Source organism: Sus scrofa, chromosome 1, assembly GCF_054392235.1.
Source record: "Sus scrofa isolate SSC_HxYL_T2T_F1_AM1 chromosome 1, Sscrofa_HxYL_maternal_Yorkshire_Landrace_v2.0, whole genome shotgun sequence".
NCBI lineage: Eukaryota > Metazoa > Chordata > Mammalia > Artiodactyla > Suidae > Sus > Sus scrofa.
In genome coordinates, this window is record NC_139383.1 from 276,572,367 (window position 1) to 276,599,568 (window position 27,202).

A 27,202-nucleotide genomic window follows, 5' to 3' on the forward strand; every position below is an offset into this window, starting at 1 on the left:
AAAATAAGTAATAAAATTAATTTAGCATTTGCTAATCCAAAGTTATTTATGAAGGAGAACATTGTCAATAAGGGAGTGGAATTCTGATCAACAAAAATTTACCAAGTATATTCAGCATGGCATCATTTGCCCTAGGGCTTGGAGACACAAAAGTTTTGAGATATATTCAAGTGGAAACAAGTATATGAGATGAACCTAAATGAGATCCTGATTTAAGTACAAGTTGGATGTCATGGTGAGAAAAATATTGCTCTACTGAAGAGTTTCTCAAAGGCTCTTTTTATGTCCTTTTTCCTAAGGCTATAGATAAAGGGGTTCAACATGGGTGTGACCACTGTGTACATGAGAACCACAATGATGTCCTTGTCAATGAAATTGGTTAATGTCAGGAAAAGGTGTCGCCCAAATATTGACCCATAATACAGAGACACTAAAGAGAGATGGGAGCCACATGTGGACAAGGCTTTGTCTGTGGTTGAGGGGATCCTCAGGATGGTGGCCCCAATATACCCGTAAGATACCAGGATACATATGAATGGCAGTGTAATTACCACCACCACTGAAGAGAACATGACCAGCTCATTGAGGACAATGTCTGAACAGGAAAATTTAAGCAGGGCACCAAGGTCAGAGAAGAAATGGGGGATGATGTTGTCAGAACAAAAAGATAACTGGGTCAGGAGAAGACCGTGGGAAAGGGAACTGGCCCCAAACAGTAACCAGGATACAGCCACTAGAAAGGCACATAGCTCCTCCCTCATGATTGTAGTGTAGTGAAGGGGATGACACATGGCAACATAGCAGTCATATGCCATTGATGTAATAAGGAAGCTGTCCAGGTCTGTAATAGTAAAAAATATGTCTGTGTTACACATTCTGCACAGGGAATGGATTGATCCTGAGTCTGCATGTTCATCAGAATATTAGGGACTGTGACAGATGAAAAGGATACATTTGTGAAGGCCAAGTGCCTGAGGAAGAACTACATGGGAGTGTGGAGGTGAGGTCCAGCATGATGAGCAGGATGAAGAGCAAATTCCCAGCACTGTGGTCAGGTACATGCCCAGGAAAAGGGCAAAGAAGACATCCTGCTGCTCTGGACAGATGGGAAACACAAGAGGAGGAACTCGCACATGCTGCTCTGGTTTGCCCAACTCATGCTGCTTTTCTCTGGCTCAGATGAAGAATGCTTGAGAATATTAAAGTCTGATTTATTTTAGCAGTTGGATGAAAAATACATACATTTTAATTTGGAAAGTGGAAAACTTAATCTATTTCTCATATATTCCTCCTACAGTGACACATAAGAGAAATAGAAAAATTATCAATGATGGAAGATTAATAACAGACATAAAAGGAGAAGTTGATGTGAATACAATCATAGTTAGAGACTTTTACACCCAAGTTACATCAAAGGACAGATTCTCTAGACAAAAAAATCAATAAGACAAAAAAGATCCTAAAGGACACAATAGAAAATTTAGACCTAATTGACATTTTCATGACTTCACATTAAAAAAAATAGAATATATATTCTTCTCAAGTGCACATGGAAATTCGCAAGAACTTATCACATACTGGGGCACAAAACTAACCTCAACAAATTTAAGAATATAGAAATTATTTCAAGTATCTTCTCTGACCACAATGGCATGAAACTAGAAATCAACCACAGGAAACAAAATGAGAAAAAAACCTCCTACATGGAGACTAAACAACATGCCACTAAAAAAACAATGGGTCAGTGGATATCAAGAAGGAAGGTAAAAAATACCTAGACACAAATAATACTGAAGATACAGCCACTCCAAGTCTACGGGATGCTGCAAAAGAAGTGCTCAGAGGGAAATTCATAGCAATACAGGCCTTGCTCGAAAAAGAAGAAAAATATCAAATAGGCAACTTAACCCACCACCTAAATGAATTAGAAAAAGAAGAACAAAAAAGACCTAAAGTCAGCAGAAGGAAAGAAATCATAAAGATCAAAGAGGAAATCAATAAAATAGAGATTCAAAAAACAATAGAGAAAATTAATAAAACAACAGAAGAAATCAGTCAAACAAAGAGCTGGTTCTTTGTAAAGGTAAACAAAATTGACAAACCTCTGGCTAGAGTCACCAAGAAGAGGAGAGAAAAAACCCAAATAAAGAAAATCAGAAATGAAAAGGGTAAGTCACAACAGATACTACAGAAATACAAAAAAAAAAAAAAAACATGAGAGAATACTATGAACAATTATATGCCAACAAATTTGACAACCTGGAAGAAATGGACAAACTTACAGCCTGCCAAAACTGAATCAAGAAGAAATAGGTCAACTGAACAGACCGATCACTAGAAATGAAATTGAAGAACTCCCAACAACATTCTATGATGCCACTATCACCCTAATTCCAAAACCAGACAAAGATACCACCATAAAAGAAAACTATCAGCCAATATCTTTGATGAATATAGATGCATAAATTCTCACCAAAATGTTAGCCAACTGAATCTAACAACACATCAAAAAGATAGTACACCATGACCAGGTGGGATTCATCCCAGGGTCACAAAGATGGTTCAACATATGCAAATCAATCAACATCATACACAACATTAACAAAAGAAAACTCGGATGGAACTAGAGAATCTCATTCTGAGTGAAATGAGCCAGAAAGACAAAGACAAATACCATATGGTATCACTTATAACTGGAATCAAATATCCAGCACAAATGAACATCTCCTCAGAAAAGAAAATCATGGACTTGGAGAAGAGACTTGTGGCTGCCTGATGGGAGAGGGAGGGAGTGGGAGGGATCGGGAGCTTGGGCTTATCAGACACAACTTAGAATAGATGTACAAGGAGATCCTGCTGAATAGCATTGAGAACTATGTCTAGATACTCATGTTGCAACAGAAGAAAGGGTGGGGGAAAAATGTAATTGTAATGTACACATGTAAGGATAACCTGACCCCCTTGCTGTACAGTGGGAAAATAAAAAAAAAAAACAACAAAGGAAAACTCAAAAACCACATGGGCATCTCAATAGATGTACAAAGAGCATTTGAAAAGTCCAACATCCATTCATTTTAAAAACTCTCACCAAAGTGAGTATAGAGGGAACATTCCCTAACATAATCAAATCCATTTATGACAATCCCACAGCAAATATAATACTCAATGGAGAAAAGCTGAAAGCCTTCCCACTAAAATCTGGAACAAGGCAAGGATATGCACTCACACCATTGCTCTTCAACATAGTTTTGGAAGTCCTAGACACAGCAATCAGACAAACAAAAGAAACAAAAGGCATCCAAATCAGAAGAGAAGAGGTAAAACTGTCACTGTATGTGGATGACATGATACTATATACAGAAAAGCCTAAGGACTTAACTCAAAAACTACTTGATCTGATCATCAAATTTAGCAAAGTAGCAGGATGTAAGATTAACATTCAGAAATCAGTCACATTTCTGTATACTAACAATGAAATATTAGAAAAGGAATACAGAAATACAATACCTTTTAAAATTGCACCCCCAAAATCAAATGCCTGGGAATACACCTGACCAAGGAGGTAAAGGACTTATATGCCTAGAACTATATATTATTCATCAAGGAAATTGAAGAAAATATAAAGAAATGGAAAGATATTCCATGTTCATGGGTTTGAAAAATTTATATTGTAAAAATGGCCATACTACCCAAAGCAATCTACAAATTCAATGCAATTCCTATCAAAATACCCAGTACTTTTTTCACAGAACTACAACAAACAATCCAAACATTTATATGGAACCACAAAAGACCCAGAACTGCCAAAGAAATTCTGAAGAACAAAAACAAAGCAGGAGGCATAACTCTCCCAGACTTCAGGCAATATTACAAAGCCAGAGTCATCAACATAGTGTGGTACTGGTATCAAAACAGACAGACTAATGGAACAGAATAGAGAATCCAGAAATAAACCCAGACACCTATGGTCATTTAATCTTTGACAAAGGGGGCAAGAACATAAAATGGAAAAAGTCTTTTCAGCAAGTATTTCTGGGAAAACTGGACAGCTTTATGCAAATCAATGGAACTGGAACACACCCTCACACCATGCACAAAATTAAACTCAAAATGGCTGAAGACCTAAATATAAGACAAGACACCATCAAACACCTGGAAGAAAATATGGGTAAGACATTCTCTGACATCAGCCTTACAAATGTTTCTGTTGTCTCTCAAAGCAACAGAAATAAAAGCAAATATAAACAAATGGGACCTCATCAAAATTACAAGATTTTGCACAGCAAAGGAAATTAAAAAAAAAACACAAGACAAGTTACAGAATGGGAGATAATAGTTTCAAATGATGCAACTGAAAACAGCTTAATCTTTAAAATATACAAAGAACATGTACTACTCAACAGCAAAAAGTTCAACAACCCAATTTAAAAATAGGCAAAAGACCTGAATAGCCATTTCTCCAAGGAAGATATACAGATGGCCAAAAATCACTTGACACAATGCTCAACATCACTGATTAATGGAGAAATGCAAATCAAATCTACCATGAGATACTACCTCAAACCACTCAGAATGGCCATCATTAATAAGTCCACAAATAGGAAATACTGGAAGGGGTGTGAAGAAAAGGGAACCCTCCTGCACTGTTGGTTGGAATGCAAGCTGGTACAACCACTATGGAGAACAGTATGGAAGTACCTCAGAAATCTATACATAGAACTACCATATGAGCCAGCAATCCCACTCTTGGGCATATATCCAGACAAAACTTCCCTTAAAAATTACACATGTACTCACATGTTCACAAATGTCCATCACCAGATGATTGGATTATGAAGATGTGGTATATATTACACAATATAATACTACTCAGCCATAAAAAAATAATGCCATTTGCATCAACATGGATGGAACTAGAGACTCATCCTGAGTGAAGTAAGTCAGAAAGAGAAAGACAAATACCATCCATCACTTATATCTGAAATCTAATATATGGCACAAATGAACCTTTCTGCAGAAAAGAAAATCATGAACTTGGAGAATGGACATGTGGTTGCCAAGGGGGAAGGGGAGGAAGTGGGGTGTATTGGGAGCTTGGGGTTAATAGATGCAGACTATTGCTTTTAGAATTGATTAGGAATGAGACCCTGATGTGTAGCACTGGGAACTCTGTATAGTCACTTATGATGGAGCATGTTAATGTGAGAAAAAAGAATGTATACATGTATGTGTAAATGGGTCACCATGCTGTACAGTACAAAAAAAAGGTAAAAAAATATAAAAAGAGAGAGCCACATTTTCTTGGTTCAATGAGAAATCAGAATTTATGCATTTGTTTTGCTTAGGCCTAGTCTATAGGAAATGATATTTTGGCCATGTTATTGCCCCAAGAATCTTTGGTGGTAGGTATTCCAAACCATCAACCACTCAGAAACTTGTAGAAGTTTTGACTTAAAAATCAAGATAGGAGTCTCATTTTTGAATAAAAGTATGTGAAGATTTATAGTGTATATGCCAAATAACACTCATTGATATGCATATATCCTATTTTTTTTTCAGTTCAGAGACCATCCTTAAGAAATTCTGGATTATGTTAACCCATCCTCCCTCCTGTAGCCAAAGAAGCATTTTAAAAATACTCCTTTTTAAAAAACCTAAACAACTTCCCCAATTAAAAACTCTCAAGGGATTCCCATTGCTATTAAGATGAAGTGTAACAGCCTTAATATAGCTTATAGACAGTGAATAATTTGTGTTTTTTTCTACATTTCCAACCTTTTCCTCCTCACCCTCACCACACACACTCTTGCTGATGTCTCCATTCCAACATCCCTGGAAAAGTAAGTTTCCATTTGATGTCATTTAGACTCTTTCTTCTTTGCTGGATGTGGGCTACCTGAGATCTCATGTCATGTTGGGAAAGCAAAGACCAATCTGACTCCCAACAAATGTTTTATGTGGTCTTTGCTTTTATGTGGTTTTGTTTTTGGCTTATTTTCTATTGTCAACACATAGAAAGTTAAATGATAAGAACTTCTTAAACTATCTATACAAAGTATACAGTTTTTATTACATTTTCTTTCCTCTTTATGCAACATAATAATACCCCATAACAAAAATAAAGACTATGATCAAAAGAGGCCAAAAAAATTAGCTTTTGATTTTATCTCAAGTTTTCATTTCCCTATCAGGTGGTCCTGCCATTCAACACAATATTTGCTTGTTACTTGTGATAAGCAGAAATAATAACCCCCATGTTATGTCCAGATGTGCCAAAGTCCAGGACCTGTGGATCTGGTCTGGTACCTGGCAAGGGAGAGTTAAGGTGGAATTAAGGCTTCTAATTGGCTGATTTCAATATTAGATTATCCTAGATTATCAAGTTGGGCCTAATGTAACCACAGATCTGGTAGAAGAAGGAAGCAGAAGAGTCAGTCAGAGAGAGATTTTAAGATGTTATGCTTCTGGCATAGAAGTTGGAGAAAAGAACACAAACAATGAATGAAGGTGGCCTCAGGTGGCCTCTAGAAGCTGGAAAGTCATAGAGACCATTATCCCTCAGAGCTTTCAGAGGAAATGCCAACAATTAGACTTTTTACATCTAGGACAGTAAGATAATAAATTCATGGGTTTTAAAGACTTTACATTTGTGGCAATTTATTAGAGCAGCCATAAAAACTTATATACCAGTAATGGTAAGATTTCAGGTACATTAAAGTACACTGGTAATCTGGGCACCAGTATGCAGCAAAAATTATGGCCTTCCTCAACTCCTGCCTTGTATACAATAAAATATCAAATGCTTTGCAGAGCTAACTCCTAACTAACATGGAAAGAAATGAGGTTCCTATCTCATCAGAAGCATTTGCCATTGGTCTCAAAGATGACTCAAAAACACCCACCCTCCTATATTCAGTAATTGGACTATGTCAGTATATAAAGCAAGTTAAATTCCTCCTGAAAATATTTGCTTCCCTGCATCTATGTTTTATCTTTTGGTTCACTTTTATCTCTTTTTTTCTCTCTTCCTGTCTATTCCTTCACTTTGTTTTCCTTTCTCTCATTTTCTCCTTCCTCTTCTCTCAGTTCTCATTCTCTCTGCCACTACATCTTCATTCTTTGACACTCCCTGTCTTGAAATCTGCTCCCTACCCTCTCTCATTTTCTCTGGATTTTGTATTCTCTCTTCTCTTCCATGTCAAATTCAGCTTTCTTACATTTCCTCTTCTAGACTCATATATAAGCCCATATGTTGCTGAGAAAACAAGGTCCATTCCATCCCCAATACTGACCTTGCTTGCCTTTGTAATCCAGTGTGTGGTGGGTAAATATGCCCCGAGGGTCTCTTTAAAGGATCTGAATTTCAGCTTCCAAGGTCTGCAACATCTCTTGATCATCAAAAAGAAAAGCAACAAGCTCAGACTCTCACTCCTGTCTACCAGCCCCAGATCTATGAATTTCTGGGTATAACTAGCCAAGGAGAAAGCCCATGGTGGCAGGGAGATGAACTTGTAATTTCTAGTTTAAGACATCCATTAGACCTGGATTAATTGCCCCATTTCCCCTTTGATTCCTCTAGGAAATGTGTCTCATGGGAGAGAGGTTTTTGCTAGAGACCTTAGAGAATGAGCCCATGGAGGAAGGACCTCAGGCATCATCACTTTTCCTTCTGTTCCAGGCTCTGTTTCCCAGTTTATATTACCCTTTCGCATATGATATGCTACAGAGAGTTTAAAAAAGAAGAATTTGTATCTCCACTGAGATCCAAATAGCCAAAGGACCAAATGGCTTCTGAGAATTAGGTAGAACAGTATCCCACTCCAAAGGATCTTATTGGGCCATACCCACAGGTGACCCAAAGGAAATGATCTCATGTTTCTTCTCTCTGGTGATTATCATGAAACACAAAGTGACAAGAGACAAGGATAATCACTTTATTTCTTTGGACTATTAGGTTTGGTTACATCAAATGAAACTAATAAATAATTAAAATACTTTGAATAAAAAATAGTTTCAAGGCAGGAAGAATAAATGAAGGAAGGAAAGAAGGAAGGAAAAGTAGAAGAAACATAAACCACAAAGAAAACAGTCTTGCACATAGGGGAAAAAATGATGACAAACACAATCTAGAAAAGTTGACTCAAAATTGAAAACTTCAGTTTCTTTAAAATTGACCTTTTGAAGAAAATGATCATTAATTTGGCACTAGCGATTCTTAGGACTTAAATATACAGGACCAAGAAGTAGGTATAGCTTGAGATCCTCTTTGAGGGTTTATTTTGGCATTTTTGTTATCTGAGGTTAAAAGATAGTAGGTAGAGCAAAGCTTTACCTGGGCAGCTTCTTTATAGCTGTGATGACCCTGTATGACTGCCACAATGTCATGTATATCAGAGCAGGCAGACTGGAGAGACTCTCAACACAGACCTGTTGAAGTCCAACAGCATTTTAGATACAAGCTAGAGAAGACAATCACCTGAATAGTGACCACTGGCAGCTTTGCAAAATCAAAGTGGACAAATCTGAGGTGTGCTAGATGTTAGTGTTTCCTCAGTGGAATTAGCTTAATTTCCCCAGGTGATGGTTGTGCTAATTTTTGTCCTTTGTCTATAGCCTTACTCTACCTATCTTCCTTTCCCACTCTCCTACTGCTGTTTTCTCCAATCCCTAAACAAACTACTTATCCTTAATTCTTAGTTCAGGGTTGGCTTCCGGGGGAATGCAAGTTAATCAATTTTCTATGACTTAGTGATTTTTATAATTGACTTTTTGTTAGGAAACAGCATTCCTCTCTTCACTATGATTCAGAGAGTACTTTTAAAAGTGGATTTCCAATGTGCCTGATACTAATGGATAAAAATTCAGGGATAAATCAAAGATCTTGCCTTCTTCTCTCTCTGCTCATGTATTTAGAAAGGCTGAGGGCCCATACAACAGTAGAATACAAGATGTTTGTTAGTGATGATAAGCATTTGCTTATTGGTTGCAAGTTATTTTCAGGAGAGGGACAGTTTCCTGAGGCTCAAGGCACATGTCCTTTGAAGGTTTCATGCCTTAATTCTCTGGGTTCTATGTGAGTGGATGGGGGTGGGAAGCAGAGCAATCAGAGCAATGGTGCCTATTAGGGTCAGCCACCTTCCTCTTCTTACAGTTTGTGAGCCCATGTACTTCTCTTCCTGGACCATCTCTTTTCTATGAAATTAAGCATGTGTTCACAAAACTATATTTTCATTAATCATAATAGAAAGGCATGATTATATAAACATGGTTGGGAATTTTTTAACATATGAATGTCTCCATTCCCAACAAAAAAAAAATTTTAACATTTTGGAGCACATCCTTCTGATTTTAAGAAACAATCTGCAATCAATTTTTGATTGCAAACATGCCTAAATGCAAATTTTCTATTTTGTCTACCATAAATTACATCTTAAGCTGTTCGTAAACATCATTTTCACAGTGATGTAATACTCCAAAAGCTGTGTACCACAGGTTCCTTAACCCTTCCCTCACTGAGGGAAACTAGGCTGTAACTACTTAATATATTTTGTTGTTGTTTTGTTTATTTCTTATTAACATTTTTAATAGTTATTTCCCCAATACTTATTCTCTTTTAAATTTATACCACATATCACAGTAAATGACACAAGCATCTACTCAGCTGTTCAATCATAAATTTTGAGAAGTTTTTAATGCCTTCACTTTCAAGAGTCTCATAAAAGTCAGCTCCCTCCCAAATTACTGCATCCTTTAAATTCTGATTCTGAAGGAAACTTAAATCCATAGAGTTCTCTCCACCTCCATTGCCTCAGACAGACTTCCATTCTCTTACCTGAGCAACTGTGGCCACTTCCAAACTGGTCTCCCTGCTATTGGTCTTACATCCCATCTCTCCATCCTTGCCCTGACAACATTCCCTCCATCTACAGCAAACACCTGCTCATTATCCATTCTTTACTTATAGACATATGTTTTAACAAGATATTGTCAGTCTTTGAGCAAATCCTTCTAGAGTTCTCCCTTTCCTTTGGAAAAAAGTGCAAATTGTTCAACATCCTCTTCGAGGTTCTGCACCATTCATTCCTGCTAGTTTCTCTGGCCTCATCCTGAACCTCTTCCCCTGTTGAAGCATATATTTCAGCCATTCTAATTTTCTTGATAACTATTTCCCAAATTTATCACCGTTTCTCTTCTCCATGTGTTTTCCTGTTCCTTTGTTTTTCTCCCTTCCATCTGTCTCTGCACTGCCCACATCAACTTTTATTTTTTTGATTATCTTGAGTATCTGCTTACTTATAACTTGCTGAGGCCTACCTTTCTTGACCCCTTAAATTTAGGTGTAACACCCCTGCTCTGTGCTCACAGGACTCAGGTCTCACCTTTAGCACATCATTTGACACACCCTAGTTTGCCTATTCTACTCACTAGATTGGGGGCCCTTTTAGAGGAATAAAAGTGTTTTCAAAGCTTTTCATTTTTTAAAATCTTTGTTGGAATAAATTTGATTCACAAGGTTATGATAAATTCTGCTGTACAACAAAGTGATTCAGTTATACATATACACACATCCATTCCCTTTCAGATTTTTCCCCACATAGATTATCACAGAATATTGGGTGGAATTCTCTGTGCCATACAGCGTGTGTCCCCATTGGCCAGTCATTCCATATGCCTCAGTGCACATATGCCAGTCCCTAGCCTCCAATCCATCTCTCCCCCAACCCCCACCTGTTCCCATTAGTAAACTAAGTTTTTCAAAGTCTGTGAATCTGTTTCTGTTCTTCAAATAAGTTCATTTGTATCCTTTTTTAGATTCCACATATAAGTGATATCATATGATGTTTCTTTCAGTAACTTCACTTAGTATGATAATTTCTAGGTCCATCTATGTTGCTGCAAATTGCATTATTACAATCTGTTAAAAGTGTGTTTTCAAAACTTTGCTCACAGCACCTCACAAAACTCTTGTCACATAGTAGTTACAAAATAATTTTATGAAAGAGTAAACAAATTATTTTAAAAGATAAAATGCTGTCTTCCACTTGATTCTGTGTATTTATTTTTGCCAATCTGAATTGAAGGCTTCTCACACCCATTCTTAGGGTTAAAGAATATATTTTGAACCCTGACTATGTGCCAACTATTCTTATGTGCATTAACTAAAAAAAAAAATCCCTTTAGGCATTTGTATGTTTCTGTAAGAAGAAGAAAATCTCTATTTCTGAGGAACAGAAGCCCAATTACTCCTCACACAATACTTTTATTCCCCAGAGAGGAGTAGCAACTCTCTTCCCATTTATGTGCTGAATGTAGAAAGAAGGGGCCCACACTTACAGAGTCCACTACTGCAGAGGAGACATTGTGATGCAAAGGAACAGGGCTTTAGATGTGAAGTTAATGTGTTTGGGTTTGAAATTTCCTCCTTTGGCCATTTTTTTTCTTTTTTTGAGCCATTCTCATTGCAATGAAGTAGAAAAAATTAATATCTCCCTCAGGAATGATTGGGAGCATTAAATGAGTTTATTGATGTGGACATTCTCTAAATGAATATGCAAATAATGAGTCCTCATTTATATACCTAAAGGAGGTGACTATTTTTAGAATCTGATAAAGCACACCTCCACTGGGAATAGTTAAGGGAAGTGCATTTATCACTCCCAAATTGTCCCTCAACAGAAATGTTTGGGCCTTGTCCCCTGAGGACTGGGCTGGTAAAATAGATAGTTATGTTATTGCTGTGGATCTGGTTAAAAAGAGAGTTCACTGTCTCCCCACTTCAGGTTTGAGCTTGTGGCTTCTCTCCATTATAGATCAAAGTCTTTTGGAGAGAAAATGAAAAATTAGTTCATACCCTGAAGCTGACAATATTTGCATTTATCACCCCTGAGGTAGGTAAGAGCAGAGCTTTTAGACTTCACTCAGCTGTGCATGTGTATGTGTGTATGATCTGTTGTGAAATCTTGCAGGTAATTTTACTTGTGCCTCACACTTTTACAATTCTGATGTACCATCTCAAAAAAAACCTTATGTAGGCATAATAAATTATAATTCCTTGGGGTTTGTCCTTTCCCCTCTAAGAAGTTGTTCTTTCACAGTTTTGCTAAATGTCTGGTATGTATGTGAGCTGTGAGCAAAGCCTTCCAGGTTTAATAATGATGATGATATGTGATGGTATCTGCATTGTTTTTGCACATAGTTGAAAACATGTCCTATATAAAATTTTCTATTATGTTCCTTCAAAAATGAATTCATAAGCTTCATAAATTCATTTTATTAGCTACATGACATTGCTTTCAATGGGTATGAACCATACTTGCCTTAACTTTTCACCTATTGTTTCCTTTGAAAAACATTATCTAGGCTTTTGTCCTGGAGCCCTGAGCAATTCATTTTATGAGTAGCTGTCTTGTAAATCCAGTAGCTGCTCTCCTAGTCTCTCTATTCATGTTTGATCATCTGAATAAGGACTGAGGCAATACATCCACCAAAGACTTTGGTGAAGTAACAAACCCCATCTCTACTGAATGAGGAGCATATATGCAGATGTCTCTTTTCTGTCAAATCACATACTACAGGAGTCAATGTAGAATGGCAGCTTGAAACATGGGGTTGAAACCAGATAAATATGAGATTGAATAACTTGTTCATCATTTTCATGATGAGTGATCTATGGAAAATTTCTTAAGCTCTTAGGTCCTGGTTTCCTACAGGTTAAGTGAGAGCAATGCCTTTATTGTGGGGCTATTAGGCTGATATAAAGTACATGTCACAGCAACTTGCCTATAGTAGTCACACAGTAAACAGAAGATTAGTGAATGATTGTTATAATATTATTGTTATTATTGGTATTACCATCTATACACATATCTTGAAATCATAGATTTTTCACTCATCAAAAAATTTCCCAGTTTAATTCCTGAAATTTTTGAATGCTCTCAGGCAGCATAGTCAATGAAGGCACTCAATAGAGTGGGAATAATGTAGTCATTGAAGCCATAGAGATGTGGGATCAAGTGGCAGGGCCACCACATACTGGTGCTATGACATAGGGCAAGTTTTATCACTGCCTCCCAATGCTTCTATCTCTAAAATGGGGAGCAGAATGTCTATGTTGCAAGATTTGGGGAATAACTGAATAGGATTTGAAAAGCACCTGGTGCAAACTAGGTACAAACTCAGATTTTCTTAACAATATGACAATTTCTAGCCATAGAGCAGTCATTCAGCCAAATTGTAAAGACAGTACTTTTGTTATCAGTGTCCACAGCCTCTGCCCTTATTCTACCTGTAATCCCCAACATGCTTCCATCCTCACTTTGACTGAAGTTGTCAATGCCTTTGTTTGGCCATCCAAGCCTAGTCCCTAAATATTGAACTCTTCCCAGGATTTATATATCTATGAGTTTGCCATAGGGCTCTATCTCCCAGGAATATTCACTTTTAAACCTAATATATAGTTGGGACCTCAAAGCTTTTTTTCTCTTGCTGAAATAATCCAGAAGTCCATTGAGGGTGGTGTTTGGGTAGAGATACACAGGACTCAATTCTGATCTGAAAATCACACTACACAGGCATAATTATTCAAGTCCTCTCCCAAGAAAAACTGACCCAAATAATCTAAAGAATCTCAAGAAAATTAGAGATAGTATTCTAGTTTTTCTTTTCTACAATTCATGAAGATTGCAGTGCCAGCCTTGGGTCCAAGGTACTGGACTCTACCCTGAAAGACTTCTGCCTTTAGGACTAAGTAGCAAACTATCTTTCACCTGTTTCTTGGAGACCAAATGGTAAAGAATTCATAGATATTCTAATCTGATATCTAGTTCTGATGTTATCAGGAGATAGATGGTTGCTTTGCTCTAGTCACTGAAAGCCATACTTTGACATGAAGGTTCACCTACTGCATTAATTTCATTGATAATTACATTCTTCCCATCACTCAGGTCAGAGTGGGGGAACCAAGACTAGTGATACATAGTTGCCTTCTGAATCCAGTTGACCAAGTGATGGTGAGGTCAAGTCTTCATTACAACCAGTCTGTTCCTAGGTTCTTTATTTTCCTCGACTGTTGTAGTGGGTTATGCTTGTGACAATACATTATTTGTAAGCAATTTAGCTTTATCGTAAGCTTTGATAGGCTATGATATATCCCTACCTTCTCCTCTAAAAAATATGTACATCATCTCAATAGATATAGAAAAAGCATTTGACAAAATCCAACATCCATTAATGAGAAATTTTGAGAAATATTGATTCACATTGGTAAATAAATCTCTTCTAGACTATACTAGAGACCCTGAAAAGATTAGAATTCCTTTTTAAAATTGCATTTGGCTTTTAGGTTGTACTTCTCTGAATATGAGGTCGTGGTGTAAATAACATGGAGCCCTTGGATTATTAGGGTTAAACTTGGGTGTTGAGTAATACCTGATGTAAGTTTCTTAAAGATGCTGTCATGAGGAGTTGAATTGGATGTGACATCTTTAATTTAATCAACAAATTTATGTTGTGTGTGCATTAGTCATCTTTGAGAGACTCTGGGCTCTACAGCCAATGAACAAATTGAAATAATCATGGAATGTGGAGAGAAGAAGAGGATGCAGTTTTCAGTAAATCATTACACATGAAATTACAAAGGGCAAAAAGATTTCCGGTGTCAAATAATTTCTTTGGCTTCCAGACAGAAAACTCAGGATGAAAATGCTTGGGTTCAAATCCCAGTTTCTCTTCTTACCTCAGTGACTATGAGACTGCCTGCCATAGCTATCTGGAAAGTAGAAATAAAGACTAACTACCTAGGTCATGTTCTTAAGATTTTGGCATTATTTACTACATGTAAGCTATTAGAACAGTGCAGAAGGACAGGATTTAATAAACTATGGTTTTAATACTAATGGTCAGTATTGTCAATTACAGAAACTGGCACCAGATTGAGAAAGAAACCTACACTTTTTCTTCATTTGTCCAGAAAATATAATAAATGTATGAAAATATGACTGAAGCCTTTTCCTAAATCAAAGGAACATCTCTATTGCTCTATGCTATACTGATCAATTTTCTATTCCAAGATGTTCCACATTTTCCATTCAACTTTCCCCACTAGTCCACTCAGCTGACCTACCCACAGGAGAAGGGAGAACCAGATCAGTACATACTAGTTCCTCCTCCTGGGGTTCCCCAACCAGCCAGAGCAGCAGGGCATGTTCTTTGTGCTGTTCCTAGGCATGTACCTGATCACAGTGCTGGGGAACCTGTGCATCATCCTGCTTATCAGCCTGGACCCTCACCTCCACACCCCCATGTACTTCTTCCCTCAGTCACTTGGCCTTCAAGGATATCTCCTTTATTTTCAATTTTTCTTTCTTTTTTTGGTATTTTTAGGGCTGCACCCATGGCATATTGTATTGAGGTTCCCAGGCTGTTGTCCAATTAAATCTATGCCCGCAAACCTATGCTGCAGTCACAGCAATATGGGATCCCAACCACATCTGCCACACATACAACAGCTCATGGCAACGCTGGATCCATAACCCACTAAATTAGGCCAGGGATTAAACCTGCATTCTCCTGAATGCAAAGAACATGCCCTGCTGTTCTGGTCATATGGGGAGCCCTTGGAGTAGGAACTCAGACAGGCAGCTCTGGTTCTCCCTCCTCATGCTCCTCTCCTGTTGGGAAAGGAGAGGAGTGGGAAATGTCAGAGACATTGAAGTCACAATTGTGGCCACCACACTAGGGTCTCTCATTTCTAGTGGAGTAAAAGAATAACTGCCTGCATTTCTTTTATCACCTAGCGTTGCCAAAGCAAGTGACATACCTTCAACACTCAACATGATTCCTTCCAATGAAAAACAGCAAATTCATTCCTCTTTCTTCTTTTCATTTACTTTATTTTATTTGAGGTGGGTTGCATCTGTGGCATGTGGAAGTTCCCAGGCTAGGGGTTGAATCAGACTATACCATAGCAATAACAATACCAGAGCTGAGCCACATCCATGAACTGCACCAGACCTCATGGCAACACCAGATCCTCAACCCACTAAGTGGATACTAGTTCAGTTTGTTACACCTCATTTCCACTCCTTCTTTTTCCTTTTAGTCAACCATGTTTCTGGCACTAAGCTAATAACTGGACATACAAGAATAAATATGACATACAAGATCTCTTCCCTCAGGATACTGACTCTTGAGGGCACACCGGACCAAGGACTGACTAAAGTTGCAAACCTAAAACCCAATTCGCTATGTTACTATTTTGGTCTCACTACTTTCTGGCTGTAGGACTTGGGATGCTAAATCTCTCTTGGCCTCAGGTTGTGCCTCTATAATGTGAAGATGAAAATATCACATATTCATAGAGTTAATGAAGAGGATTCTAATTCATTATGCATGGATACTTAAGAACACTGTTCTGAATAAAATAAACACCAAAATTGTACAGATTATTTTTATGAAAGGACATGTATCCCCCAAAAAACCAACATCAAGTTCAGGAATTTAATAAACCAATATTATAAGGTGGTTTATAAAGGACCAAGAAGATGACCTAAAATTTATGTTGTAGAACTATCTGAGCTCCCACACACTTAAAGTGAGTTTCTGAGCTCCTATACTGTCACTGGGGTAATTTTCCCGGTGGAATTTTTTTTAATTGAAGTTTTACTTCTTGCCATGAGATAAACTTTATTTATAACACTCTAAGTCAACTATAAAGGAAAAAATTAATTCATAAAAAATGAAATAAACCTTACGTCAGTGCATGTACCTCCATCCACCTCCATCTACATCTGATCCTCCAAGTTGGCTGAGATCTGGATATTCATCGGTAGGAAGACACCTGAGTTCTGAGATGGGGTCTGAGAGCTGAGAGATCCTGAAGGATTGGGGTGTCTCTTGGAATTCAGTTACCTGATTGACCAGCACTACTTCCCAATATTGATCTTCACACTGATAATAACTGACAATTAATGAACACTATGTCACACAAATATATTTCCACATTATTGCCTCACTGAACTTTTCAATCATCTTAGGAGGGAGGAGTTCCCATTGTAGCTCAGTGGGTTAGGGACCCAACATTGTCTCTCTGAGGATGTGGTTTCAATCCCTGCCCTCATTCATTGCTTTAAGGATCTGGTGTTGCTTCAAGCTGTGGCACATGATGCAGATGTGGCACAGTTCAAACACTAGCCTGGGAACTTCCATATTACAAAGGTGCTGCCATTTAAAAAAAAAGAAGAAAAAACTGCCTTCTTTTTCAAGGTACTCAGAATGAGTAGAAAACTAGCACGGTCATTGAATTAGTAACTGCTCTAGCCACAATTCTCTCCTTCATCAATAATGAAATCTTTGCTCCTATGACTCTACTGTTCCTCCCTCTCTTTAGTTAGACAAATAGGCAGAACCTCAAGAAGAACTATTTCAGGATTTGAAGGAGTATTCCTGCTCAGGTAACTGTCCACACTCATATACTTGCAGCCCTTTAGTTTGCCAATGGCTTTCATAGGCCTTCAATGTCATTCAATGCATCAACACTTATTTGTGTCAGGGAAGTAAGGGGAGTGAATTTGTCCTTCATTTTACTAACAAGAGCAGTGAAATTGCTTAAACAGTCTCACACATGCATTGCATAGTGGAACCCTGGTCTCAAACATTGATTTTCTGATCATCTTTTCACTAGAGAGAGAATCCACCCATTTCATTTTATGGGGGTTAGAGAGGCTAAGTTCAAATGTTAAACATGAAAAGTTAAAGTTAAATGTTTAAGTATACTTGGGATAGGAACTTAACATTGTGTAAGAATCTGTCAGTAGACACTTTATCCAGACCAGGGAGTTGCTTGGGGTTATTAACTGACTCAGTTCATGGGGCACATGGAGGGACTAGGCACTCAACCCTCCTGTTAAGCACTGGCTTCTCACTGAAACCTGCTAAGTCAGACTTAGCCCAGTATCTCACAGATATCCTGCAGGAGAACTAGAGCTCCTAATGACACCCAGGAGCTGCAATGTAAACAGAAGGAAACAGTGTGGTTCTTTGATGTGGTACTTTGATTCCATCAGCACCATGTGCAGAGAGGTGGTTGGGAAATTGCTCAGCAGTGAGGAGGGGAAGATGGGTGTGACCTGGGTGTGAGGTGTTGAGTGACAGACTATGGATGGGGCTGCTTTTCCTCTATTCATACCAAATACACAATCAGGACATGGAGAGTCAGGTGCTTTGATCTTCAAGACCCAATTTGCTAGAATTGCTAAGTGATTACAATATGCTTGGCTTCTTAATCACCTCACAGACAAGATCTGTCAACAATTAGCATGATCCCATGTAAGAGCAATGGATGCTGAGAATCACCACAGCCAGTCCCAAGGCCATCAAGCTCTTAGGTGGGGTAAACACAAAGACTGAGTGTCGAAGTACATGATTCCAGAAGTGAGCATTTCATTTCTAGACTGTTTTGCTAAAAGTGAAGCAGAGTGTCAAAAACGATGAGATTACACTGGCCCTGCTGGAGTAGTCAAATCACAGAAAAAATAGATGGCAGTAGTTCTGCAAAGTCAGTTTCCTGTGGAGCCACCTGTGTGGACTCTGGTCTCAGGCACGTGGAGAGTAAAAAATGTGATAATGTCAAACACACATACACACACACAGATATTTATTTCTTCTGTGTGAAGGAAGTCAAGGTGTGGGTTTGTTACACAAAATTGTTCACACACTATCACAGGCACACACTTGCTGAATGGAGATTTATAGGTTTATCTGGTTTATACTCTAACTAGATAAATATAGTCAGGGTGTGAATCAACTTCACACAAATACATGCAAAATTCACAAACAAAATACACATGCACAGCACAGCTACACACCAGAACTGTCAAGCATCCTAGACCAGAGTCGTTGTGTTCATAAGAAGTCCTTCATATGCAAATCAGAAGCAATTCTCAAGATTTTACACACAGCAAATAAGCAGCAGATGCAAATAGAATAAACAAACACTGAGGAAATGTCCAGGCTTCTCTGACCTCTGTATATCCTAGTAAGTGTCATTCAGTGTGTTTTCACATGCACATAGATTCATACAACACAACCCCCACACACACAAATACACATAACTTCTCTTATGATTACACCAACTCTGACACACACACATGCACAACCATAGAGGTTTCTGGGCTCATTCTGAGCTATACCTGTGCTCTGAGTTCAAATACCTTCTGCTTCATTCTGTTACCTGAATCCTCACTTTCTGTCCAGAAGACTCAGGATCCAAAGAAAAAGATCAAACCTTGGAGGCCTGAGGATCTTTATAGATTCTCCTGTCAGTTCTCCAGGTTCAAAAAGGTGCAAAAATAGATCTGCCTTTCTCCATCTGAAAGAGACCCCAGAGGGAATACACCCCAGGCCCCAATAGAGAAGCGGTCCACTGGGGCAACTGCACACCTCCCTTCTGGCCCCTGGGAAGCAGGATGATTAGGGTCCACAGGGGCTGGGCTGCCCCTGGTTTCACAGGAGAAAGTTTCCTTGATATCAGTTGTACCTTGGATTTCTGGTCAAGTCTATGATGGGAAGCATGAGTTGCCTCATTGCCCATGGCCTCTGCATCATGAGCACAGTTTCTCTCAACAGCAGTCTAAGGGCTTTTGCATGTTTCTGAAGCCTCCCCAACACTCACACAGGCTTTCATTAGGATACAAAGCCCCTTAAAATGCACAGATCTCAGAGTTCCCATTGTGGCTCAGCACATTAATAACCTGACATAGTGTCCATGACAACACAGGTTCAATCCCTGTCATCACTCAGTGGGTTAAGGATCCCATGTTGCTGCCAGCTGCAGTGTAGCTGGCAGATGTGGCCCTGATCCAGTATGGCTGTGGCTTTGGCATACACTTGCTGCTACAGCTCTGAATTAACTCCTAGCCCAGGAACTTCCATGTTTATGCCAGGTGTGGCCATAAAAAAAAATGCTAAAGTCTACCCACTCCACTGGAAGTTTTGGAGGGTACATTCTGTGCTTCATTCAGGAGAAGGGGGATTGAACCTAAAACTCTGGAAAAAAAGACTCTGGGATCTTCCCCTACTAAGAGAGCATACTTGAACAACTTATCCAGGACAACTGAGACTCAGTTACTTCAAAGTGGAAATAATAATTGTTCTCTTCAAATGAATCTGTAGGATGGTTCAATGAGCACCTAATGAAAATTTACTAAATGCCAATGTTTATTATCAATGTCTTTGTATCACTAGAGGTAAGCTATGGTTCACAACAGACAATTGTGACTGGTAACTGTTGAATGAATTCATCTGTTCATTCATTCATTCATTCATTCATTCACTTAAATAATCATTAAGATTCCCACTAAAGTAGTAATGATATATCCTCTAGAGACATAGTAGAGAATAATATACAGAAATCCCTCTGTGAGAACACACATCTAAGTGGAGGTTGCTGCAAAAAAAAGTTATTAAGACAAAATGAGTGGTAGGTAAATGGTGAAAAGTGCTGGGATAGGATAAAAATCAGGCATGGAGCCAGGAATACCTTAGAAATTTAGGGAGTTCTCCAGTGGCCTAGTGGTTAAGGATGTGGAGTTTTCGCTGCTGTTATGCAGGTTGGATCCCTGGACTGGGAAATTTTGCATGCCACAAGTGTAGCCAAAAATATTTTTTTCAAAATGTATCCAATGTAATAAGATTCTTGTACAAGAAACCCAGACATCCCTCCAATCAAGTATAGTGAAGATACTGCAGAACTGGAACTTGCATATCATATACCTAGTATATGACTAGGTATTTAGGCAAAGGAAAAGAAAATATATAGTTATACATAGACTTGTACAAGAGTGTACAAAACAGCTTTATTTAATATCCATAAACTACAAACAGAGCAGAAGTTCATCTGCTTATGTGGACTTACTGTGTAGTGCAGGGAACAATACTCAGTATTTTGTAAAAACCAATCAGGGAAAAGAACCTAAGAATATATATGCATGTGTGTGAGTGTGTGATTGTATTCGTGTGTGTGTATAACTGAATCACTTCACTGCAGACTTGAAACTAACACAAGATGGTAAGTGAACTACACTTCATTAAAAAATAAAATTTAAGGAAGTTATAAAAACAAAAAAATAGGAAAATTTTAAAAATTAAAATGCATAAATAAAATTTTTAAAATAATTTTAAAAATTAAAACAATTTTGAGATGAATATACTCAACAGCTGTAGTATATCCATACAATGGAATACTACTCAGCAATAAAAAGAATGAGGTATTGACAAATACTACAACATGAATGAATCTCAAAATGTTCATGCTGAGTAAAAGAAGGCAGCAAGAAGAGAATTGACACCATATGGTTCCACTTAAATAAGCTTCTAGGAGATGCAAAAAATCCATGAGACAGAAACATACTAGTGTTTCCCCTGAGGACAGATGGGAGGAGCAAAGAGAGGGCAGGAGGATAGACATCACAGAAATTCATGATCTTGATGACTGTGATGATAGTTTCATGGGTCTACACATATATCAAAAGTAGTTTATTATACTTTAGTTATATGAATTTTATACTATGTCACTTACACCTCAAAAAATCTGACTGTTTTTAGAGAAATAATAACAAAATCAAGTATGGTCATGTTATTCTTCTATTGAATCCCTTCCAGTGGGTTCCCAAATCAGACAGAAAACCAAAAATTCTATCATAATGGTTAATTATATGTGTCAATGTGACTAAGCTACAATCCCCAGATATTTGGTCAAACACAATTCTAGATGTTTCCATGAAGGTATTTTTGTGGATGAGATTAACATTGCATTATCAGACTGTGAATAAAACAGATTGTTCTCCACAATGTTTGTGGGCCTCATCTAATCAGTTGAAAGCCTTAAGAAAAAGAATTATCTCTGGCAAAGAAGAAGCACTTCTGTCACCATGCTGCCTTCAGACTCAAACTACAACTTTTCCCTGGGTTTCCAACCTGACAATCTACCCTACAGACTACACTTGCCAGCCTCCACAATTAGCCAATTCTTTGAAATATATCAATCTCTCTCTCTCTCCTTCTCTTGAACTATCTTTTCCTTCTTTCTTGCCCACCCCTGTGGCTTATGGAAGTTCCCAGGTCTGGGGTCAGGTCCAAGCCACAGTTTCAACCTATGCCACAGTGGTGGCAATGCAGGAACATTTAAACCACTACAGAGATGGTGCCAACTATTTTGCATCACAATAGGATGTCCACAAATCTCTCTCTCTTGTACCCCTATTCCTCACCCACACATACATCCAATTGGTTCTATTTCTCTGGAGAAACTTGACTAATGCACCATCTATGACCTTCAGTGCCCTACAAACCTGGTCCTCTGATATTTCTAAAACTTTTCACCTACCACCCCTCTCCTAATCAGCACTGTCCAGCTGAAAGGCCCTATTAATGTCCCTGGAATAACTAGGTACCTTCTCATCTCAGAGTATTTCTATGTGCTGATCTCTATGCTTTTGCCCAGGTATCACCATGACTTGCTTACCTGTCCTCACTAATGTCTTCATTTGTCTTCATTGGAGCTTCCCAATGAGCTCTACCTGGACCACATGATGTTAAATTATGAACCCAAACCCAGTACTCATGCTCCCCCCTTTTTATGCATCCTTCATTCATAACATTTTTTACCTGCAAAAATCTCAGAATTTATTTCAGGCATAGAAACCCACCTTGCATAGAACTTTCATCCCAGTAAAGAAACAATGACATTTTAAAAATAAGTAAAGCTTATAGTATGTTAGAATGTTAAAACCTGCTATGGAAAAAAAAGGAGCAGGATGAGCTGAATCAGGAGTGCTGGAATGTAAACTCTACAAAGGGAAATTTTTTTTTAACATGTATTCCTAGAATGTAGAAAATTGTATGGCTCACAACAGTCATGCAGTAAAGATTTTTGTGTGCATAATTGTAAAGTCATGCATTTATATTTTTTTCACATTAGAAGTGATATCTCTGGGGGAAATACAACACACATTTTCCCAGATTACAATTAATCTGGTAGCTGTAGACTGTTTTTGACACAAAAATCCAATTATTGGGGGGAAAATCAGTATTCCTAGAATGAGGAAATATGCTAATTGAATTGTTCCTCTCTGCTTCCCTACTGTAACAAAAACAATCAAATTAAATTTATTTAAGTTTCAGCAAATCATCAAAGATACTTTATTAAGATACTGCACTGGAAAGATAAGCATTCTGAACTTTACTAAGACTAAATATTAGAAACTTACTGCTTATAGCTCTTGAAGAGAAGGAGCCAAGACATGGAAGCAACCTAAATGTCCGTCAATTGAGGATTGAATAAAGAACTCATGGTACATATATATATATACAATGGAATATTACTCAGACAAAAATCAGAATAAAATAATGTCATTTGCAGCAACATGGATGGATACAGACATTGTCATATTAAGTAAAGTAATCCAGACAGAGAAAGGCAAATATCATATGATATCACTTATATGTGGAATCTAAAAAAAAAGATACAAATGAACATATGTGCAAAACAGAAATACAATCACAGACATAAAAAAATTTATGTTTACTAAATTGGAAAGAAGGAAGGACATTGGGAGTTTGGAATTAACAGGTACACACTGCTATATATAAAATACATACCTAACAAGGACCATTTGTATAGCATAGGAAAATATACTCAATATTTTGTGATAACATATAAGGGAAAAGAATCTGAAAAAAATGTATACAAATGAATCACTTTTCTATATACTGGAAATTAACACAGCATTGTAAGTCAACTACAGATAAATAATATTCTCAAAATGTGGTGTATATATACAATGGAATACTACTCTTCCATATAAAAGGACAAAATAATGCCATTTGCAGCAATGTGCATGGAACTAGAGATTCATACTGAATGAAATAAGTCAGAAAGAGAATGACAAATACCATATGATATCACATATCTAGAATCTAAAATATAGCACAAATGAACTTTCCACAGAAAAGAAAATTATGGACTTGGAGAATAGACTTGTGGTTGCCAAGGGGGAGGAGGAGGGAGTGGGAGAAATTGGGAGCTTGTGGGTAAAGATGCAGACTATTGAATTTGGAACAGATTAGCAATGAGATCCTGCTGTGTAGCACTGGGAACTATGTGTAGTCACTTATAATGGAGTATGATTATGTGAGAGAAAAGAATCTATACATGTATGTGTAACTGGGTCACAAGGCTGTACAGTAGAAAATTGGCAGAACACTGTAAGCCAGTTATAATGGAAGAAAAAATCATTGTATAAAAAAATTAAAAAACCATTTCTCAAGAATAGATGACTATAATAAAACTACATATATACACATATATACATTTCAAAAAAGCTAAAAAAATCCAAACATAATAACATAACTCATCCAGAAAAAAAATTTAAACATATCTACATATACACACAGAGAAGTATGGTGATTTGAAGACCACAAGTTGAATGTGTATTGTGGGTAATATGTATTTAGGGTTATGAAAGAATAAATGGAGAAGAAATAGGACTAAAAGGAAAGGGATTGATCCATAACATAATGACCTTTTAAAAGACAGTTAGAAAATTTCTAGAGACATGGGTGACCAACACACAAACTTTTAAACATTTCTGACAAGGTCAGTGAGAGAAATAAGAACATGGTTATGTGATTCTCATTTGGCTAAAAGTTTACTGTCTCTGTAAAGTATCCCCATAGCCAAAGTCATGTCTCTGTTTCTCAGGCTATAGATGAAAGGGTTCAGCATGGGGGTGACCACTGTGTACATCATGGAAGCAATGATGTCTTTGTCATGGGACTGGCCTGATGAGGAGGAAATGTACACTGCCATTATTGTCCCATAGAATAGAGACACCACAGAGAGGTGGGAGCCACAGGTGGACAAGGCTTTGCAGAGCCCTTTAGTAGAGGGGACCCTCAGGATGGAAACCCCAATGTGGCCATAAGAGACCAGGATGCCACACAATGGAAGAAAGACAACTGCAGCCCCTGCAGTGAATATGATAAGCTCATTGAGAGAGGTATATGAGCAGGACAGCTTCAGCAGGGCAGCAAGATCACAGAAGAAGTGGGGGATGATGTTGTCAGCACAGAAGGACAGTTGAACCAGGAGAAAGGTGTGGGTCAGGACATTGGCACAGGAGAGGAGACAGGATCCAGCCAACAGACATATGCACAACTCCTTCCTCATGATGATGGTATAGTGTAGAGGGTGACAAATGGCCACATACCTGTCATAGGCCATCACTGAAAGAATAAGGTTATCAATGCAAGCAAAAAATATAAAAAAATACATTTGTGTTACACACCCTGCATAGGAGATGGATTGATCCTGAGTCTGCATGTTGATCAGCATTTTAGGGACAGTGACTGATGAAAAGGAGACATCCGTGAGGGCCAAGTGGCTGAGGAAAAAGTACATGGGGGTGTGGAGGCGAGGGTCCAGCCTGATGAGCAGGATGATGAGCAGGTTCCCCAGCACTGTGGTCAGGTACATGCCCAGGAAAAGGGCAAAAAACATACCCTGCTGCTCTGGCCAGATGGGGAGCCCCAGGAGGAGGAACTCAGACACGTTGCTCTGGTTCTCTCTCCTCATGGTGCTTTTCTCTCTTCTGGGAATGAAGAATGCTTGAAAATATTAAGTTCTCTGATTAATCAATTTTAGCAGTCAGAAAAAAAATATATATATGTTTTCTTTTGGAAAGTTGGAAACAATCTGTTTCTCATATATTCCTTAAACAGTTAACACGTAAATGATTTAGAAAAATTATCAATGAGTCTCCTTTTCTTGGTTCAGTGACAAAATAGAATTTTTGCATCTGTGTTGCTGAGTACTAGTGCATGGAAATGATGTCTTAGCCTGGTTTTGCCCCAAGAATGTTTAGTTGTTCAAATTCCAAATCATCAACCGCTGCACAGAAACTTGTAGAAAATGTGAACTCAACATCCACTGTTACATTTCAGATGGGAGGCAGACTTTTCAAAGAAAAGAATGCAAAATATGGTATTGTATTTTTTAAAGAACACTCATTGATATACATACACTTTGTTGTTTTTAATTCAGAGAGGGTCCTTAAGAAACTTGAAATTATGCTAACCCATTCTCCCTACTGCAGACAAAGAGGGATTTTAAAAAATATTCCTCTTTTAAAAGACTAAACAACTTTTCCTATTTAAAAGCGCTCAAATTATTCCCACTGACATCACAATGAAGTTTAAGGCCTTAATATGGCTTATAGACCCTGAGCAGACTGTGTCTCTGCTACTTTTCCAATCTTTTCCTCCACCACCACTGCACCAACTTTTGCTTATGTCTCCATTCCAACTTCCCTGGAAAAGTACCTTTCCATTTGATATTGTTTAGATGCCCTCCCCTTTGGTGTCTGTAGTTTCCCTGAGATGCTATGTCATGTTGGGAAAGCAAAGACCAATATGCCTCCCAGCAAATATTTTATGGGAATTTATTTATGGCTTATTTTCTACTGTTGACACATCGAAGGTTAAATGATAACAACATCTTAAACTATCTATTCAAAGTGTATTTTTAATACATTTCCTTTCCTCCGTATGCCACATAATAAACCCCATAACATTAACAAACTATGATTAAAAATGCCAAAATAAGTGAGATTTAGCTGTATCCCAAGTTTTCATGTCCCTATCAGGTGATCCTGCCATTTTTTAAACACTTGCTGGTTAGTTATATTAAACAGAAGTAATGACCCATGAAGATGTCCATGTCCTAATGCACAGAACATGTGGATCTGGTCTGGTACCTGGCAAGGGAGAATTAAGGTGCAGGTGGAATTAAGGTGCAAATTAACTGAATTAAATATGAATTATCCTAGATTATCTGTGTGAACCTCAGGTAATCACAGGCATCCCTAATTGTAGTAGAAAGAAGAAGAGTCAATTAGAGAGAGATTTTATGAAGTTATATTCCTGGCATAGAAGATGGAGAAAAGGGACACAAACATTGAATTCAGGCTACCTCAGGTGGTCTCTAGAAGCTGGAAAAGGAACAGAGACAATCCACCTTGAGAGGATTCAGAGGAAATACTAAAAAAAAAAGAATTCTGACCTCCAGAAGTGTAAGATAAATAAATTTGTGGGTTTTTTAAACCCTTATATTTGCAGTAATTTGTTAGACCAGCAATAAAAACTGATA

General features: G+C 37.9%; 1 protein-coding gene and 1 pseudogene across 1 annotated transcript; both read right to left on the reverse strand.

Moving 5' to 3' along the window:
- Positions 1-230: 230 nt before the first annotated feature.
- Positions 231-9,889, reverse strand: LOC110259686 (olfactory receptor 1J2-like; annotated as a pseudogene).
- Positions 9,890-24,623: 14,734 nt separating this feature from the next.
- Positions 24,624-25,630, reverse strand: LOC110257108 (olfactory receptor 1J4-like). The gene has a single exon (XM_021075845.2). The coding sequence runs from the start codon at positions 25,628-25,630 to the stop codon at positions 24,689-24,691; it is 942 nt and encodes a 313-aa protein (XP_020931504.1). The 3' UTR covers positions 24,624-24,688.
- Positions 25,631-27,202: the final 1,572 nt, after the last annotated feature.

Bases quoted from the DNA above. Each gene is read 5' to 3' on its own strand.
- LOC110257108 (XM_021075845.2), bottom strand. From the start codon at position 25,630: ATGAGGAGAGAGAACCAGAGCAACGTGTCTGAGTTCCTCCTCCTGGGG.